Source organism: Entamoeba dispar, genomic scaffold, assembly GCF_000209125.1.
Source record: "Entamoeba dispar SAW760 scf_1105229457871 genomic scaffold, whole genome shotgun sequence".
NCBI lineage: Eukaryota > Evosea > Mastigamoebida > Endamoebidae > Entamoeba > Entamoeba dispar.
Genome location: NW_001852909.1, coordinates 1,496 through 20,363, shown reverse-complemented (window position 1 = coordinate 20,363; position 18,868 = coordinate 1,496). Strand labels below are relative to the sequence as shown.

General features: G+C 25.4%; 11 protein-coding genes across 11 annotated transcripts, besides 24 other annotated features; 5 read left to right on the top strand and 6 right to left on the bottom strand.

Moving 5' to 3' along the window:
- Positions 1–627: 627 nt before the first annotated feature.
- Positions 628–688: a sequence feature (AT_rich).
- A 105-nt stretch (positions 689–793) lies between these two features.
- Positions 794–1,363, top strand: EDI_111870 (uncharacterized protein; the record flags this gene model as incomplete). Its single annotated transcript, XM_001733914.1, has 1 exon — positions 794–1,363. The coding sequence occupies one exon, from the start codon at positions 794–796 to the stop codon at positions 1,361–1,363; it is 570 nt and encodes a 189-aa protein (XP_001733966.1).
- A 6-nt stretch (positions 1,364–1,369) lies between these two features.
- EDI_111860 (uncharacterized protein) lies at positions 1,370–2,023 on the bottom strand (the record flags this gene model as incomplete). The annotated part of the gene is made up of 1 exon (XM_001733913.1): positions 1,370–2,023. The coding sequence occupies one exon, from the start codon at positions 2,021–2,023 to the stop codon at positions 1,370–1,372; it is 654 nt and encodes a 217-aa protein (XP_001733965.1).
- Positions 2,024–2,128: 105 nt separating this feature from the next.
- EDI_111850 (uncharacterized protein) lies at positions 2,129–2,605 on the bottom strand (the record flags this gene model as incomplete). The annotated part of the gene is made up of 1 exon (XM_001733912.1): positions 2,129–2,605. The coding sequence occupies one exon, from the start codon at positions 2,603–2,605 to the stop codon at positions 2,129–2,131; it is 477 nt and encodes a 158-aa protein (XP_001733964.1).
- Positions 2,606–2,730: 125 nt separating this feature from the next.
- Positions 2,731–2,772: a sequence feature (AT_rich).
- Positions 2,773–3,130: 358 nt separating this feature from the next.
- Positions 3,131–3,901, top strand: EDI_111840 (uncharacterized protein; the record flags this gene model as incomplete). Its single annotated transcript, XM_001733911.1, has 1 exon — positions 3,131–3,901. One exon carries the CDS (start codon positions 3,131–3,133, stop codon positions 3,899–3,901), a length of 771 nt encoding a protein of 256 aa, XP_001733963.1.
- A 26-nt stretch (positions 3,902–3,927) lies between these two features.
- Positions 3,928–3,967: a sequence feature (AT_rich).
- A 9-nt stretch (positions 3,968–3,976) lies between these two features.
- EDI_111830 (Rho/RAC guanine nucleotide exchange factor, putative) lies at positions 3,977–7,108 on the bottom strand (the record flags this gene model as incomplete). Its single annotated transcript, XM_001733910.1, has 1 exon — positions 3,977–7,108. The coding sequence occupies one exon, from the start codon at positions 7,106–7,108 to the stop codon at positions 3,977–3,979; it is 3,132 nt and encodes a 1,043-aa protein (XP_001733962.1).
- Positions 6,341–6,466: a microsatellite.
- A 12-nt stretch (positions 7,109–7,120) lies between the features above and the next one.
- Positions 7,121–7,172: a sequence feature (AT_rich).
- A 157-nt stretch (positions 7,173–7,329) lies between these two features.
- Positions 7,330–7,410: a sequence feature (AT_rich).
- Positions 7,411–7,434: 24 nt separating this feature from the next.
- Positions 7,435–7,959, bottom strand: EDI_111820 (uncharacterized protein; the record flags this gene model as incomplete). The annotated part of the gene is made up of 2 exons (XM_001733909.1): positions 7,435–7,823; positions 7,881–7,959. 2 exons carry the CDS (start codon positions 7,957–7,959, stop codon positions 7,435–7,437), a joined length of 468 nt encoding a protein of 155 aa, XP_001733961.1.
- Positions 7,959–8,001: a microsatellite.
- A 35-nt stretch (positions 8,002–8,036) lies between these two features.
- Positions 8,037–8,074: a sequence feature (AT_rich).
- Positions 8,075–8,258: 184 nt separating this feature from the next.
- EDI_111810 (uncharacterized protein) lies at positions 8,259–9,053 on the top strand (the record flags this gene model as incomplete). Its single annotated transcript, XM_001733908.1, has 1 exon — positions 8,259–9,053. The coding sequence occupies one exon, from the start codon at positions 8,259–8,261 to the stop codon at positions 9,051–9,053; it is 795 nt and encodes a 264-aa protein (XP_001733960.1).
- Positions 9,054–9,059: 6 nt separating this feature from the next.
- Positions 9,060–9,246: a sequence feature (AT_rich).
- Positions 9,247–9,305: 59 nt separating this feature from the next.
- Positions 9,306–9,361: a sequence feature (AT_rich).
- Positions 9,362–9,468: 107 nt separating this feature from the next.
- Positions 9,469–9,504: a sequence feature (AT_rich).
- Positions 9,505–9,510: 6 nt separating this feature from the next.
- Positions 9,511–9,568: a microsatellite.
- EDI_111800 (GTPase-activating protein, putative) lies at positions 9,569–11,932 on the bottom strand (the record flags this gene model as incomplete). Its single annotated transcript, XM_001733907.1, has 1 exon — positions 9,569–11,932. The coding sequence occupies one exon, from the start codon at positions 11,930–11,932 to the stop codon at positions 9,569–9,571; it is 2,364 nt and encodes a 787-aa protein (XP_001733959.1).
- Positions 9,880–9,906: a microsatellite.
- A 97-nt stretch (positions 11,933–12,029) lies between the features above and the next one.
- Positions 12,030–12,096: a sequence feature (AT_rich).
- Positions 12,097–12,175: 79 nt separating this feature from the next.
- Positions 12,176–12,257: a sequence feature (AT_rich).
- Positions 12,258–12,327: 70 nt separating this feature from the next.
- Positions 12,328–12,418: a sequence feature (AT_rich).
- Positions 12,419–12,501: 83 nt separating this feature from the next.
- Positions 12,502–12,816, top strand: EDI_111790 (uncharacterized protein; the record flags this gene model as incomplete). The annotated part of the gene is made up of 1 exon (XM_001733906.1): positions 12,502–12,816. The coding sequence occupies one exon, from the start codon at positions 12,502–12,504 to the stop codon at positions 12,814–12,816; it is 315 nt and encodes a 104-aa protein (XP_001733958.1).
- Positions 12,540–12,570: a sequence feature (AT_rich).
- Positions 12,817–13,249: 433 nt separating the features above from the next.
- Positions 13,250–13,318: a sequence feature (AT_rich).
- Positions 13,319–13,472: 154 nt separating this feature from the next.
- On the top strand, positions 13,473–14,867 carry EDI_111780 (uncharacterized protein; the record flags this gene model as incomplete). Its single annotated transcript, XM_001733905.1, has 2 exons — positions 13,473–13,775; positions 13,887–14,867. 2 exons carry the CDS (start codon positions 13,473–13,475, stop codon positions 14,865–14,867), a joined length of 1,284 nt encoding a protein of 427 aa, XP_001733957.1.
- Positions 14,859–14,931: a sequence feature (AT_rich).
- Positions 14,932–15,000: 69 nt separating this feature from the next.
- EDI_111770 (synaptonemal complex protein, putative) lies at positions 15,001–17,160 on the bottom strand (the record flags this gene model as incomplete). Its single annotated transcript, XM_001733904.1, has 1 exon — positions 15,001–17,160. One exon carries the CDS (start codon positions 17,158–17,160, stop codon positions 15,001–15,003), a length of 2,160 nt encoding a protein of 719 aa, XP_001733956.1.
- Positions 15,500–15,570: a microsatellite.
- Positions 15,986–16,070: a microsatellite.
- Positions 16,135–16,281: a microsatellite.
- Positions 17,161–17,170: 10 nt separating the features above from the next.
- Positions 17,171–17,247: a microsatellite.
- Positions 17,248–17,749: 502 nt separating this feature from the next.
- Positions 17,750–18,868: a repeat region.

Below are 18,868 nucleotides of genomic sequence, written 5' to 3'. Positions count from 1 at the left end.
AAGGTTGGTTATGGTTGTTTGACTTCATGAAGGTTTCTAATTTAAAATGACTTTTGATAAATATAGTTCTTGTAGCACTAAAAGGTATTGGTAATAATAAAAGAAATTTTTGTATTAGGAAATATCATCTCTTTACGTGTTGTTATGGTTTATATTTTTATTTTACGTATTATCCTTGACTCTTTTATCTTTTATTTATTACAGGGTAGTAAATAGTTAATATGGAAGAAATTCGTCCAAAAAAAAATTCTTGAATATACCAGATACTATTCTCCAAGAGTTGAGCCATTAATAAAAGTCATTTCTGATTAAACTTCATTCTGGTTATTATTTTTTTGTTTTTTAGTAATTTTGTGTTTAATTTAAATCATTAATTGGAAGATAGTTACTATTTTGGAGAATGGTTTGTGAAAAAAAATTTCAAACATAATAGTTCTTGACAGATTAATAACTTAAAAGTGTTAAAATATTAATGACTTAGTTATGCCTCATTCTATCGTAACTTAGCTTGAAACCCTTTTAACTATAGGGGTCTTATTCCAAAATCCACTCTCTTAATAATTCTTCAATATTAATCATAGTATGAGTTATTACTATTTTTACTATCATAAAATATCCATCATAATGATTTTAAATTTTCTATTAAAAATGAATAAATAAATCTTCTTTTTTTAGAATTATATTATTTGGTTATGAATCAACAAATGTCATTTAAAAAAGTAAGATTCTTTATTTATGTTTTTATTGACAGATTGTTGCATTTAAACCCTTCGTCATTTAATATAAAATCTAAATGAATAACGAACGTAACAGAATCCATAAGAAGAAAGAGACTAATCTTAAGACATTCACTGAATTAGTTCTTATGGTCTTGTTAACTCAAAAAGGGTGGTCTTTTTATATTAAGAAACCTCATAAAAAAACAGAAGACACTTGTCAATTTTTATTAATTTATAATGGCTTAAAAGAATCAAGAAATTTATTCTTTCAAAATAATCAAACAATATCAAGAGAATCAAAATCTAAAATCACTAAAGCTTTACTTGATTGCTTATTAAAAGAGATGCAATATAGTAATTGTAAATATCATCTTGAATTAAACATTAATACAACCAAAAAATATGGGAAAAATTATTTCCCTAAAATAGACCATATTTTTATTGTTGATTCTAAAAAAAGAATTGATAGTAAAAATTTTCAACTTCTTTGCCAAGATCTTCATTTGTTAATACAAGAAGAATTAAATAAAGGATCAGAATATACAAAATTTGACCATATCTTATTTGAAGAATTAGTAGAAAAACTACAAAATGAAAATGTAAAAGAGATTTGGAAACAACTTATTCATTCAATGAATTATTAAGTCAATTTAATCATAGTTACCACATACTTTAGGTTTAATATAATTCCAAATATCATTAGAATTTAAAATTAATAAATGCCCATGTTTACCAAGGTTAGTTACAGAATCAGTAAATATTTTACATGATTCTAATGAATTAATATTAACCAAATTATCACCATCAGAATAATTAACAGTATAATCTTTTGTTAAATCATCAGTATTAAATTCTATAGAATAAGGAGTTTCTTTACCATGAGAATAAACACAATCCATTTTAACTCCATTTGGAATAGTCCAATTCCATTTCTTATATAATGATGTTATTTCAGTATCTAAAATAAAATCAGTTTTGTCTTTTAATTCTGGAATTTGTTTGTATAACTCCCTCAGTTGTTTAGCAGTATAAGTTTTTCCATTACTTTTAATTCTAACAAGAATATCATCATTCCATTTTTCTTCATTTGGAGATAACGCTAACACTGATTCAATTGATCTAGAAAGATCTCGTGCATATTCTGCTTTAATTGGAAGTCCTAAATTTTCTCCAACTGTCATTTGCTTTGGAACTACTCCTGTTCCAATAAATGGAGCAGAAATTGCAATCCATTTTTGAATGTACTTATCACAAAATTCTTTTCCAAGGTAATCAAATAATTTGTAAGAGACAAACCCACCCATAGAATGAGAAATAATAACAACTTTCTTCCCAGTATTTTTAAAACCTTCATAAATAAGTCCTTTAACTCCTTCAAAATATGTTTTGGTAAATCAATTGTTCTCCAATCATACTAGCTCCAACATATCAACTTGATCTTTATATCCTACACTTTTCAAGTGCTCAATAATTTTGTGAAATGAATTAGTAAAAGAACCAATTAAAAACACTGGGTCTAATTGATCACATGCATAAGTTGACCCAAATTTTGGTGTTCTTAAATCAATGCCAGGGATAGTTTCTAACTTGTTAGTTTGATTATTCCATATTCCACTTAAATAATTGATATAACATTCACTTTTCCATGGAACCGTAATATCTACATTAACCCATGCCCTAAACCAATCTTTATTTTTCTCACATTTCCCTGATTTTGGCCATGGTTGATAATCATCGGCAACATTTATTTTTGCTTCAATAATGGATGCCATTAATCCAGGAATTAACACAACCGGCGATCTACTATCACAACTATCTTTTTTCAACTCTGATTTTTGAACTATTTTCCCCCAGGTAATAGAAAGTAATAAACATAGAAAGAACATTTTAACTGATTTTTGTTCTTTATTCTTATTTTTAAATTCCTTTTTTTAAGGGAAGTTCCTATTTGACTATTCAAAACGATTCAAATGATAGGCAAACTATAAAAAAGATATTTCTTTTTTTTTGGATTATAATTTGTTATTTTATATAAAAACAAAATTCAATTTAACATTCTTTTTATTCTAATTTCATTGATGAAGATAATAATGAGTCAATATAATCGATTTTTTCTAAGACACTAATCCGTTTTTGCAAGTCTTTCAATTGAGTTTCTTTTAATTCTAATTCTCGTTTCAATTCAGTGAATGATGAATAGTTATTTATTGAAGTACGAATAGGAATTTGTTTGAGAGATGTATTTTGAATCATTTTCAGATAATTCAAAAGAGGTTGTTGCATAATAAAGTAAAGATTTTATTAATTTTTGTTCTTAAATATTTCATTATTACTTGTCTATTCCTTTCGATTATAATCTCGAAAAATTTTTTCTCCATTTATTTAAAAAGAACTTAAAAAGAACAAAATTGATGTTACTTGAACAGTTTATTACAAGAATATCTCGATTACCTTATTCTTCATATATAGTAAAATTATTTATTCTTTTATTCATTATTTCCATCCCACTTCTTACTGTACCCAAGATTTTTTATAAAATATTACCAATTCCAATATTAATAATAACGCTTTTACCATTATTAACATTTTCTTCAGTTAGTTGTTTTATCTTTCATATTGTATATTATATTTCAATTTTTTTCAACTTGATTCTCCCTTATTCATTTAAGTACTTCTTATATCATCAATTATTTAATGAATTAATTTACAATACTCTTCTTTTCCAACGTTTATTTACATTTAAAAATTCTTCTCATTCAATACAATTATCAATTACTCATAACTTATTTGTTATTTCATCATTTTTAAGAATATTTGCAACTCTTACTATTGTTCTTTTACCATCCTGTTATATACTTATTTTCTTTTTCTATTCTTTTTCAATTCTTATTCTTGTATTCTCTTATTCACTAGAAATTACAACAACCCATTTAAAAAGATTATTTCTTTTGTGGGGATTTAGTCTTTCAATTTTATTAATGATTTATGGAATCTACAATTCATTCCCATTTAATAAAAATATTTTTTCAATCCTCAAGTATTGTTTATTACTTCTTTCAACTGTATTTGGTTCTTTATTACTGTATTATCTTCCAAACCAATCTCTACATTCAAGTGATAATTCAGTCCCTTTCTTTGAATCAGAAACAACTGACTTAAGTCTTTTAGTAAACGATGATTAATGGTTGTTATTAGATTTCTTTTTTGGTTTAATTTAAAAAAAAGTGTTAATTAAAAAAAAAAAAAATGGATTTAAATTATTGATACGTTGGAAGGTCTTTATATTTTAAAGGAAGGAATTCTTGACGTAAATAAAGGGAATTAAGTAAATCAGATTTATTTTGTTTAGAAACAACGTCAGGAGATTTCATATCAGCAAGTTCATTCATAAGAAGATTTCCACGTTCTTTAAATATTCTAAGTTCATAGAAAGAACTTTTGACATACAAGTTTTTAATGAAGACAATGGTTGATTTTAATTGATTTTTATGACAATTAGAACAGTCTCTACATAAAAATACTCCATACGTTATATCAGCACAAACAATTTTACGATCTCCACAATCGGCACAAACAGAATTAGTAGGAATACTTAATAACATATCTAAATAATTACTAAATTGCCCTCTCTCTGCAATAAAAATTGGCGGTGGAGGATAACAAAAAACAATATCTTGTTTTGGTTGAAGAATTTTAAGTTCAATCAACTTATCTTTTGCAGAATGATAAAATGCATCACGGAAAACTGTAAGCCATTTCCATTTGTCTTCACTTGATGGTGCAGTTACAAAAGTAGTTTTACCACTAATATTAATTTGAAATGCAGCTGGATTATTAATTGCAACAACAGCTTCAACAGATACACCACTTAATATTACTTTCATATGCCAATTCTCTTTCTTTAAAGAATCTTTTACTGAGTTATAAACAATAAGTTCTTCTCCATCAATAACACAATACCTATCTTTTTCTTCTTCATGATCATTATTTACTCTAACTGATCTTGGTGATCTAAATGATGAATTTAATCGTGGACTTAATAACATTTGTGTAGCTGCTACCTTTCTAGGTGTTTGCATTGGACTATTTTTTTTATCAAGATTAGGACTTCCATCTAATTTTTTCTTCGTTAAATCTACATTTGTATTAAATGTTACAATACCACCTACATATTTTTCAAACATTTTTAATGACATTTTAAGATAACCTTGATAAAAGATATCATCAACTTTATTTGACTTAACATTTTCAGATTGTCTAATAGTGTTTAATCTTGACATAGCACTATTATGTTCTCTTGATAAAATATCATCAAATGCCATCATCCAATCTTCTTTTTCTTCTTCATTTTCTGCAATGAAAGTAAATATCATTTTTTTAGAAACAACACTAAATGCATTGTCTCCTTCACTGTAAATACCTATTCCAAATAATGGAATAATATCTTTAATTTTAAGTTTATTTTTTTCTAATAAAACGTCAACATCTTTTACTTCTTGTTTTGCTCTATGAACAAGTAATACATCACTCAATAAGAAAATAACTAATAACCCATATTCCTTACTTTGAATAGCTCCATATTTAACAAGTCTTCTTTTATCATCATCCATCAAATCAAATTTTTTTATTTCTAAATGATGTTTAAATTTCATTAGTAATTGTTTATTTTCTGATTCTCTTCTTCTTTCATTTAAATAATCCCCAATCTTTTTAATTTCATTCATTAAGTCTTGAAGCCCTTTATATTCTTTGTGGGTTCTAGGAAGAACTTTTAATACTCCTCTTATAAATAATTCATATCGTGGAACTCGTTGAATTGGAAGAATTAAATATGAAAAGATATTTAAATTCTTTACTTCTTTTTGAAGACTTAACTTTTTTAATAAATCCATAAATCTTTTATTCTTTGAATTTAAATTAACAAAGTAATCATTAGTTGTGTCATATGAATTAACATAAACAGTATAACATTTTAAAAATCCAGTAAACTTTTTAAATACTGTAGATACACCTTCTCCATAAACACATTTCTTTGACATATCATCAAGATCTTTTAATAGAATTACATTATATTTAACAATCATTTCTAAATTTTTAAAACAATTTCTAATAGTTTTATCTTCTCTTTCTTCAAGTATTTTTTCAAGATAATACTCTTTTAATATTTTTAAATTATCTACATATTTATGTTCACTTTCAATTAATTCTTTTACTAAATTCTTTCGTTCTTTCATTCCTCGAATTTCTGGTAAATGTCTAGCATTTCTACATCTAATCTTTGTTTGTATTGCAATAATAGAATTAAGACATTCTTTTGTTGCACGTGAATCTAATGTTTTCATTTTTTCTTGTTGACGTTCTAATTCTTCATTATACTGATATGAAACTATTAAACTACGTGCACATGATGTAACCATTTCATTATAATGTTCACAAACATATTCAACTAATTCTCCACCATCCCCTTCTTCATCAACAATATAATATTTTCCTTCTAACATAAATACTCCTCTAAATACTTCTTCAATAGTTTCTTCTTTTTCAATTTCTGGTTCAGGACTAGTTAAAAGTGAATTATCAACTTCTTTTTGAGGTGAATTTGAATGTTCGATAATCATTTGTTCTTTCATTCTTTTTAATTCTTCTTTTTTCATTGTTCTTTCTTTTCTACTTTCTTCCATCTTTCTTAATTTTTCTTTTTCTTTTTCAATTTGTTGTCTTTTCTTTTCTCTACGTTCTTTTCTTTCAGAAGTAATTAATTCTGGTGTTGCCTCTTTTGTTGGTGTTGGTGGTATTTCCGTTTTTTTTATTTGAGAGGGTTCTGAAACTATGAGTTCTTGTGAAACATTTATTTCTGTTTCTTTTTGTTTTTCCTTATTTGTTTCTTCTTGAACAATTGGTTTTAAATTAAGAGGTTTAACATTATGTCTAATAGGTCTAGCTGTAATTTTAGGTTGGACCGTTTCTTTATTTTCTACTAATGTATTAATAATAGGTTCATTTCTTACAACTCCTACTGTTTTTCCATCTTTTTTAACTGTAAAAGCCCTTCTTCTAAATGACTGATTCATTATTTCACTTTTATACATTGTGTCAGAAAGTTTTCTTATTGTACTCTTTTCTTTTTTCATTAAAAACCCAAGTAAGGCTATAATTTGTTTTTCATCACCTTTTTCTATCTTTTGAATACTTAACCCCTCTAATTTTCCAAAGTGTTTTTCTGCTAGTTGTAATGCAGTTTGAAGTGGTGTATCTGTTTTAACAATACTATGGGTAATTTGTTGCATAATAGCTAATAGTGCATGTCCTTCTCTTATGTCCTGTATTGAAGAAATGTACAACGAAGGATTAGTGATATGTTCATTGACCCAATCGATATACTTTTCCATCAAACTTGATAGTTTTTAAGTTTTTAAATTAAGTTTTTTATTTTTCTTTTACAAAAAAAATTATGAAAAGCAATTGAAACTTTTATAATTAATTTCAACATTAAGAGTAAAGCTCTTTATTCATATTATCCTTTTTTTTTTTTAATTGTTGTTCTTTATTTTTAGTTCTATCTAAATATTATATTATAACTAAAAATACCATTTGAGTAAATTCTTTCCTCAAAAATAAAATATAATTATTGTAATCAAAAAAAAATTTTAATATTCTTTAAGTTAAAAAGTTTTAATTTAATACTTTTTTTCCTTTTATTACATTTTTTCATTTCTCAGAAATGTCTAAACAAAACACAACATCCTAATTCATTAATTGGTTGTAATGTTTGAGTATCACCAAAAAATTCTACTTCCTGTGGTTTCCATTTTGAGTTTGATTGGTGGGTTAATGCTGAGATTTGAAAAGTTACAGTTCCATAATCACAAAGAACTCGTTGATGAAGAATTGATTCAAAAACAGAGTTTGAATGTTCTATTGAAAAAGTATTAAGTAAAAACCATTCATAAATTGGAGTCAATGTAGGTAATTTTTGAATTTGAATTTTTAATGCTTGAAACTGTGGTAACAAAGAAACCACTTGTTCTATATATCGTTTTAATAAAAGAGAAATTGGACGATAAACTGCAACTGTTTCTTGTAGTTGAACTCTTTTAAAACAATCTATTTTATTATTTGTCATTTACTAGAAAATATAAACAGATAATAGTAATAACATACAATCTGGATAAATGTGACTTTGATAAAGGACTGTAGAAATATAATCTTCAAGAAATTGGTTGTACAATTTCTTTGACATTTTCTTTTTTCCTTTTTTTTTTATTTTTTTCCTTTTTTTTTTGAATAAATTGAATTGAAAAAATGATTTTATAATCCTATTTTTAAAAATAATATTTTTAGTTTTTTTTTATTAAGAATGTAACTATATATAGTAGAAACTAAAAACGAAAGAACTAACAGTAGAACTTGAGAACAATACAACACTAATCATCGACACGTCTCCTAAAGAGAAGATTGTAGAAAAAAGTATTAAACTATTTAAAGGATCGTTTTCGAGGAACTTTTATCTAAAGAGAAAAGACAATCATGTTTAAGAAGATGACTTCAAAACTTAATGACGGAATTAAAAACGTCTCAAATGATCTTAAAGGAAAGCCTAAAGATGTAATATGTGAACAAATTGAAAAAGATAAAAAAGATCTTCTTGCTTTATGTACTAAGATTAAAAAAGCTCAAGAAAAGTTTGAGAAATTAGGTAAAGATGCTAAAGAACAATATGATGAACATAAGAAGGCACTTAAGCTTTGTGCTGATGTAATTACATGTGATCCAAATCCATTTAACGAGTCTATTAAAATTATTGAAGAAAATGATGAAAAAGCAAAGAAATATGAAGAAAAATTACAAAAGAAGGTTATGAAACCATTGAAAATGTATTTAGAAACAGTTACAGTCTTAGAAAAGAGAGTTAAGATTTTAGATGAAAGAGGTAAAGCAATGGAAAAGGCTGAACACGCTTATCATGATATGCTTAAGAAGCCAGAAAATAAACAAGTCGGATTAAGTGATCTTAAAGTTAATTATACTAACTCCAGAGATTCTTGGGAGTACTTAAGAGATGAACTTAGTGTTGATATTAAGAAAGTTCTTGAAGAAATTACTTCAAACTTTGGTCAAATTTGTTCTGGTTTCATGAAGACATATTCTAAATATATGAAAAACACTCAAGAAGTTTGGGAGAAACTTCATGACTATGCTAAAGAAATTAAAGTTGGAGATCTTGATAAAGAACCTGTTTATACTCCAACTGAACAATCAATGGTTGGTGAACCAAATGTCCAAGCTAGAAGAGAAAAGGAAATTGCTAATGGTACTTATGTTAAAGTTGAATAAACAAAGATAATTTAATTTCTTTTTCTTATTAATTAAATAGTTTTAATAATAACTTATTTAATATCTTTAGAAAAAATATTTATAAAAATTAAATTATTAAAAATATATTTTTTTCTTTATTTTTATTTTATAAAGATCTTATTAAATCCTACTTTTATTACATTTAGTTATTTATAATCTTTATTTTTTATTTCATTCCTTTGGCTGATTTATTTTTTGTTTTCAAAGAAACTGTAATTAAATACATCAACCAATTTTAACAAATTATTATTTTATTTTGTTCATGAATTAAATAAATTTTATTTATTGTGGTCTTGAGAAAACTCTATTTTTTAAAGTGTTCTTTAAGTTTCAAGTTTCTGTTAATCATTTTAATTTAAAAAGTACAGTAAACTTCTTAGTACTTAGTTAAAAGTAATAAAAGTATTTTAAAATGTTTTTAATAATAATTCACTTGAAAATTAAATGAAATAAATAAATAATAATACAAAAAAGTAAAAAAAACGAAATTAAATTCATTTTGCAATTAATTGGTTCATGACATAAATAGTCATATTAACATCTAATTCCATTTGTGAATTAATGTCTAACGTCCTTGTTCCTTTAGCCCTCATTTCAAGTAATTCTTCTAATTTAATATCAACATTTTCTGAAGCAATAGCTGGTAATTTAACTTGGACATTAAATACACCAACTTCTTCAGAAGAGATAATAATTTTTGTCATTTTTCTCATTCCTTTAGGAATAACAGATGAAACAATAACACCCTTTTTAACCAAATCATTGTATGAATATTCTTTAGGTTTAAATAATTTACCTTCTGTTGTTTTCTTTCCTTTCTTTCCCTTTCCTTGGAAGACTCTTTGGACACAAGTTTGACAATAATCTTTGTATGATGCTAAAACATCTTGAAGTTCTTTTTGTTTCTTTAAGGTAGCTTTAATGCTAACTTCAAGACGAGTTAATTCTTTTTGTTGTTGTTCTTTAATTTCAGCTCTATTAGCAATTTCTAATGCAACATCTTTAAGTAATGTTTTGTATCCATCTTCTTTAGAAACTAAATTTTTCTCTTCAAGAGTTTTTATATTCTTTTTCACTTCTTCGATATTTTTTAATGCTGTTTCATTATTCTTTTGTTTAGCAATTTTTTCTGTTTCAGATAATACATCTTCAAGAGTGACTGGTTGTGCATCAGAATTAGCAATAACTTTAAAGAATCCAAGCATTAAACTCTTAGTTCTATTATAAAGAGTTTGGTCTTCATCTTCAAGTGATTGTGAAATATATTTTGGAGTAAGTGTAAGTGTAACAGTTTCGTTAGAGTTATATTGTTCGACATCACCTAATTCATCAATAATTCTATGTAAAGGATCTTCTTTATTTGGTGCAAGATCATCTAAATGATCTCTAATTTCTGTATGGAACATAGAAATTTCTGTTGGTTCAATGAGAATAGTAGGTTTAACGTCTTGAATTAAAGCCATATATTTATCAATTTGCATTTTTTGTTCTGGTGGTTCTACATCAGTAAATTCTTTTAAGAAGACTTTAACAGCTTCACAACGTTCAGAAATCCAATCATTCATTGGAACCATCCATTTATTAGTGTCATTAACTGGGAATGGACTTTGTTGTTGGAATAATTGTTGAAGAATCTTATTAATTAACAAAATATTTTGAATGGCATCAAATCCTTGTTGAGTTTCATTTGATGATGATGCAATATAATTACCAACAAATCTATAGAACATGAAATAACCTGTATATGATAATAATTCTGCTTCTGTAGTATTAGGGAATGCTTCCATTGAATTCTCATTAATAACTTTACACAAATATCTTAAACCATATGGGTATTTATTAATTGCAGAAATAATAGTATCATAGAAGATGTTACAACCTTCTTTTAATGATGTAACTCTTTCAGAAATAATTTTCTTAATTTCTGGTTCATCTTGAATTTTATCAACTGGAACATTTCTTAAATTAGATTTAACTCCAGTAGCTTGTTCTGTTTCATTGATTAATTCATCTAAAATTTTCTTTCCATCAAGATTTAATTTTCTATGACTTGGAAATTCTCTATTAAATCTTTGCATACATGGACCAAATACTTCATTTAAAAATGTTTTTCCTTGTGTTCTTTTAGTATAGGCAATAATCATTTGAGGAATAACTGATTGGTCTTGAATGGCTGTCCAAAGAGATGTCAATGTAGACATTTGTTGTTCTAAAGCCAATTTAATAGCACTTAAAATCAAATAATCTTCTCTATCTGACATAGCATTACCATACAATGTCAAAATAATTGAGTCTACAATTTCTCTAACATCAGATTCAGTTTGTGAAATACAGTTGATTAAACGAGCTACATAGACTGGATCAGATTGAAGTAAATAAAACAAATTACCATATAACTGAAGTTTATCATTTGAAATAGTTTCTTTGACTTGGGCATTTTCAGCAACCTTCTTCTTCTTTTTCTTTTCTTTAGTTAATACAGCACCAGCATTTTGAACTAATAAAGTAATTCTCATTTCCATGTCTTGAATATCTTTTTCAAGTCCTGCATTCTTTCTAATTTCATTCAATAATGTTCTTCTAAGATCAGTAATTTTTAAGATGAAATCTTCATCTTCTTCTTCACCTTGATTTTTCAAAAGGTCAGAAATTTCTTTAGCAGTTAAGTTACCTCTCTTAATACGGTCTTGATACATTTTTTGTTCAATAATTTTCTTTAATAATAATCTACTCTTTAATAATACTAATATAGTATTTTCATAGTCTTCAGTTGCCATTTCATATTGTGTCTTATCAGCAGCTAAAATCATTGAAGATGATAAAGGACCATCAACAGCTGAATTACGTTTCTTTTCCATTAATCTGTTAATTTTAAGATTGTGAGACTCGTTTATAAGATCGACGTCTTGTGAACTGCTTTCCTTTTTTCTCTATATTTGGTCTCAAGAACTTCTCAAAAATTAAATCATTATTTTACTTATCTTTTATTAAAAAATTAATCTTTTTTTAAAATTATTTTTTAGTTCACGGAAAAAAAGATTTGGAGATTTAAGTACAAAAAGAGAATAATCTAAACAATATCAAAAAAAAGATTTTTTCTCTTTTTAATAAAAAAATTGTTTTTAATAACTTTTATTTAGGAAAATATTAAAATAATAAAAATAAAATTTATTTTATAAAAATGAAAAAGAAACAATCAGATAGGAGCGAAAGATTTTGTCTTCATAGTTGTTCAGAGACTCTTTTCATCATCATATTATTTCTATAACTTATATTTTATTTTATAAATATTAAAAAATAAAAATAAATAAAATAAATTATGGGTTTTATATAATATATTTATAGATTAGTTACCATATTAATTTCTCTTCAAATAAATGAAAAAACAAAACTTTAATTTAACGTTAATTGGTAATTTTTAGTTCTAATGCAACTTCTTCTTATATTGATTGGATGGGTCTTTGCATTAATATTTTTATTTAATAAATCAATTAAAGAATATCCAATATTACGGTCTTCAATAAAATCACTTCCAATTATTTTTGATATTCTTTTCATTAGTATTCAATATTCCACATCATTTGAAGTTTATATGATGATTGGGTTAGTGTGGAGTTGTTTGGGTGATTTTATGTTAGAATATTCTTCTTCTCAATTTTGTTTTCTTATTGGGACATTTTCTTTTATTATTGCTCATTGCTTTAACACATTAGGGTTTTTTAGTTATTCTCCAGTTTGTTAAAAAGTTCAATATTTTTTTGTGTGATTCGTTGAAATCATTGTTATAGGGTATTGATATTGGCTCTTTCATTATTCCATTTTTGTTGACATGTGTTGTTTTTGTTTTTTTCTTGTTATCAACCCTTTCTTTCAAAATACAACTTCCTTTAAAAGCAGGGTGTTTGTTTTATGCTACGATTATTGTTATTGCATTTTATTCATCTTTACATTTCGCATTTAATTCAAATCAATACAACTTATTATCCCGTTTCCTTTGTTCAATTGGGTACTTCTATTTTGTTCTTAGTGATTTAATTTTATTTCAAATGGTTTTTAATAGACCATCGTCATTAAAAAGGTTTGGGTGTATGATAACGTATTATTTTGCGCAGTCATTCCTTTGTGTAGGAGCAGTGATGATAATGAAGGTTCAACCTTCGTTTTTAAGAGATATCAATTAATTATTTTAATTATTTAAAAATAATAGGTTATATACAAAATTCATTAAATTATTTTTAAAAAATGAGTCTCTAAATGAAATAAATTGTTAAGGTATTATTGATAATTTTTTTAAAATAAGATTTGAATCATTTTTGTCTGTTTAGGTTGTTTTTTTTCTTTCATATTTTGAAGAAGTGCCCTGATTGTAATTTCAATAAGCCATCTCAAAATTATCAGATGTCCGACGTTTTCTTACCTCAAGTCTCTAAAAGAGATAAAAGAAAGAATTCCATTTATTCTTTAAACGAACAACTCTTTTCTGATAGTTGTAAAACTCCTGATCCTTATTCAACCACTCCTTCTCAAGGGACATTTCGTTATTCAAGTACAGACATACTCAATTTTTCAGTATTACCAGACGATTCATATACTGTATTTACAACTCCATATAGAGGAAACTCAAAAAAATCACAAGAAGAAGAGATGCGTAAATTTTTATTTAACTTTCCATCTCTGTTATTAAATTCTTATTGTACTGCTGTTTGTTTTTTTTTTTAATATTTCTCAAAACATTCAATTAAACCAAAATAAAGGATTTATGATTTGAATCAAATTATATTTTTATTTCTTTTTAAACTAATACCTTTTTAGTTAATAAAAAATGATGGAAACCCTTATCATATTAAAGTTTTATTAGAATTTTATTCATCTCGAGGAAAACTTATTGATCTTCTTACTAATTTAGCGTATGACGAAATTGATGGCTGTAATATAAATAATCAAATATTTCGAGGAAACACATTGTTTACTAAAATTTATGCTGAGTATTTACGTCGTTATTGTTCTGAATTTCTTGCTTCTTCAACATTACAATTTATAGAATTATTAAAAACTAATAAACATTATCTTGATGGATTTTCTTTACCAAAAGAAAGTGAGGGATATCGTTCATGCTTTAGAGAAGGAATGAGACATTATGTTAAATTGTTAGAACAATCAAAAAGACTCTTTCCTGCTCATCTTCGTGAAATAATAAAAAACATCTTTTTTAAAGTAAAATCAAACAGAGGAGAACAACAGGCAATTAGAACAATTTCTACATTATTATATCTTCGATATTTATTTATTCCATTTGCTACTTACCCATCGTTATTAGTTGAAATTCAAAAAGTAGTTACTGAAACAACAAAACGAGATCATTTAATTCTTTATTCTCCAATACCTAAAGAAAAACAATTTTGTTCAGAATTTATTCATTTTATAGAAAGAACATTAATTAGTGTTATAACTGGTCCTACTTCTTTTAGTACATCAATAAGAGGTATTAGTGCTTTAAATCAAGAAAAAAGTTTGGTTAGTTTGGTTAGTATTATTCGTCAAGAAATGAAATTAATAAGTAAATTTTATCCAAATGATTTTGATGAAGTATTTCAAGTTGTTAAAGGAAAAACAAATACAAATGCAAGTTGTAGTGTTTGTTATATTACTGATGAATTTACTGGTTGGATGACTGAAAGAGAAAAAGCATTAGTAAAAGAAAATTCTGAAATTATGAAACAAATCCAAATCATTCAAAAACAAAATGAAAGACTTAGATCTCAAATACTTTCTTTGAAAGAAAAGTTTATTTAATTTATAAATTGTTTTAACTCATTATTATTCCTTTATAACTTTTTAAATTTTATTTTTATTATTTGTTAGTAAACAAGTTAACAATTAAGTGAACAAAATTCTTTGATTAAGTATTATTATTATTTTCTTTCCTTTACTCATCTTTAGTGAGTTCATTTATAAATTGAAGTAACATCCCTCCGTCTTCTAAAATATTAGAAATAACGTCAATAACAAACACATCTTCTTCATTAGTTTTAGGTGGTGCAAGACAATATTCCGGATAATTTAAAATAACAGTAATTATTGGAATGCTTGGATAGACAATTTTTAATGCCTCTAAATCACTTTGATAGTCACACTCTTCTTTTTCATAAATATAATACAACACAATTTTATCTGGAGTAATGCAACTTCCATATCCATTCCAAAAATCTGTAAATTTATAGTGTGGTACTTTCTTTCCTAGTTGTTGTATTCTTCTTCCTTGGAACTGTGTTGGTAATGATGAATATACAAAAACAGTTTTGGATTTCTTTATTTTTTTAGGTTGACTAATTGATGTCTCTTTTACTTTATCTTGAATTTCTTTAATAAGTTCAGCGCTGTCCTTATCTGTTTTATCTGAAGAAGAAGATGGTGATTGAGATATCTCTTCTTCTTTTTCTTGTTGTGGTTCTTCTTTTATTTGTTGTTGCAGTTCTTCTTCTTTTTCTTTATCTCCAACTAATTTTAATCGATAATTATTATCTTTTATTTCTTCAGTATATTCAAATGTACCATCTAAAAGAATATCAGATTCATTTCCAATATAATGATATATTTTAACAATTCTTGGCCATACTTCTATTTGATTTTCTAAACCTAATTCAATTTTATTTTGATTATATTCAACATAAACTTTGTCTTTTTCTTTTGTAATTTCTGCTAATTCAATTATTTGGCCTAAAATATTAAATGGTATATTATGAATAGTGCAATGATAAATTCCTTCAAATAGTTCTTCTCCAATAATAACACTTATAATAATTTCATTTGTTTGTTGTTGACAAATAACAAGACACTTTTTTTCTTTTTTATTTTCTTTTACTATTTGACAAATTTCAATAACTTCTTCAGTACATGTCATGACTCTTGGAATTTTATTTTTCTTTTCTTTTTTTTCAATTAATTGTATTATTTGATTCTTTTCTTCTTTAATTTCTTTAATTTCTGTTTCATTTTTGATTTGGTTCTCCTCAACACTACTTATAGTTTCTTGTAATTCTCTAATTAATTCATTAAGCACTTTTAATTCTTCTTGTTGTTTACTCTTTTCAATACTATTTTCATTTTTCATTTTTTCTTCTTTTAATTCATTTACTTTTTCATTTAATTCTTCATTTTGCTTATTGATTTCATTAATATTATCGTTTAATATATTAATATCTATTTTATTGATTGTCTTTTCTACTTCTTCAACTCTTTTCTTTAAATTTTCTAATTCTTCTTTGAAATTACATTTTATTTCTAATTCTTCTATTCGTTTTTTAAGCTCTTCGTATTCTTCTTTTGAAATTATTATTTCATTTTCTTCGTTGTTATTGTCTGATGATTTTAAACTTTTTAAAATACCAATTTCTTCTTTTAGTTTTTTAATTTCTTCTTCTTTTTGTTCTTTCCAAATGATAAGTTTTTGCTGTTCTTCATACCACTCCCCTTTTTCTTTTAATAATCTTTCATTTAATTCTTTTAACTCTTTAATTTCATTAATTTCCTTTTGTAATTCTTTTTCTTTTTTATCACTTTCAGTAATTTTTTGTGCCCATTGTTCTTGCATTATGTTAAAATTATTTATCATAACTTCTATTTTTGTTTCTAATAAATTTTTTTTCAGCTCTTCTTTAGTTGTTGTTAGTTCTTGTGAATTTTCTACAAATGGTGTATCTTTTATTTGTTGTTTCTTCCTTTTTTCAATTTCAACACCCTTTGTTTTTTTAAGAAGGATTTGCATAATTCCTCCACCGTATTCAAAGGAGACAAGATATCCACTTTCTTCAGTTTCTTTACATTCAACAATTTGAGTTAATTTGTTTAATCCTTCTAACGCAGAAAATACTTTCATTGAACCTTGATACTCATTCATAAATCCACTTTTTGTATTTTTGTATGACATAACAACAAATAAATCATCTAACAAAGACCCACTTTTCTTTGAAATATTAAATTGAATAGTGTATTCATATTGCCCTGCTCCAAATTCTAATTTCTTTTCAGTTAATCTTTCTGATTCCATTGAAAATAAATTCATAAGTTCGAACTCAAATGTTTTCATTAGTTTTATAATTTAATTTTTTATCAATTTATTTTCTTTTAATAATCTTATTATTCTTTTATTTTAAGTTTATTCTTTTATTGTATTAAAAATCAGTATCTTCAATGTATCAACTTACTCATTTTTTTAATATAATGACAACTGAGTGTTTTCTCTTTCTTGTACTGTTTTTATTTGTTTGATATTTTTATCATATATCCATTATATAACAATTAACTAAATATAATTTGAACATAAGTATTGACAAAAAAAATAACCATTTAATTCTTGATTTTTTCCTAATTAGAATAACAACAAAAATAAATCACATAATTATGTTATGAGAAATAATTTATTAACATACCAATATTCACCAACACAAATATGAGACAAGAGTATTTGAAAAATACCAACAATTAACAAAGTGCTATTTGGTGTTATTGTGATACTGAATTACATTGATAATACTTTGTAAGGTAATTCACAAAAAACCTTTTTATTTAATGATTTTTGTAAGAGTTTATTGTTTTACACAACCCACAATATTAAATTTTTTGGTGTTTCATGTTATTCTTTACAGTATCAAAGTTTCATAATGGTTAACAAAAATAAAAGTAGTTAATTAAGTATTAATAGAACTTATGTCTATTATTTCTAGCTCAAGGGAGACTAATCCCGTCAATGAGTCTTCGTCATATAATTCAACAACATATGTTTGGTTGTGGTAGAAACAGTGTTCCATGACGTCCATCATGTTTTTAATTACAACGTTTTTGATTTCTTTAGTGATGTCAATTTCGGTTTTTAATTGTTTAATTATTTTAATACTTTCAAAATTTACTAGCCCATTAATCGAAATTACTACTGGAATTATTTTGACATCCTTTAATTTCTCTATTTTCATTAGCCTATTTTTCAATTCCTTGTACATATTTCTTTTCTTCCAATACCCTCCATTAATATTATGATCTGCCACAATAGTCATATCAATTATTAGACCAGTTTTATTCTTTTTATCTAGTACATATATCTGGTCTTTTATGATATAGTCCATCACTTTTTGGCATTATTTGTTTGTTCAATATCATAGTGATGTCATTGTACTGGAACACTGTTTCATATGGGGGTTTCTTGTATTGTTTATTTCCTGTGTATTTTCTTATTAACCCCTCCCATATGATAATGCCAATATGGTCATGTTTCTCAATTTGTGATTTCTTATGACAAATACAAGATAGTAGAATGTGTTCTACTGTGGATATCTTGTATTTACAAAGTGGATAGTATTTTATTCATTTTTTAATATTTTATCTTTTCTGTACATATTGAATATTGCTCCATCTTGCATTTTAGTTAATTGGAGAAATGCATTTTTCTTTATATTGATGGACTTCCATGCATTTATTGTAGTAGTTTTATCTACAGGTTTTGAGTCGAACCATCTTCTAAAATATCCACTTGTTTGATTTCCATTTTTTGATGTATTGGTCGGTCATTATTTTCTTTATTTTTTCTACTACCTCTTTTTCTTTTTTATTTTCACTTCATTTATTATTTCTTCTATTTTCGTTTCTGGGATTTTATGACCTAGGGCTTTTTTAATTCTATTCCATATTCCTTTCTTGGAATACCATCTATCTATTATGTTATTTCCTATTTCACTTTCTCTTGTACAATAGTACATTACTGTTCTGATTAATTCAATAACATATTCGTCCATTAAACTTAT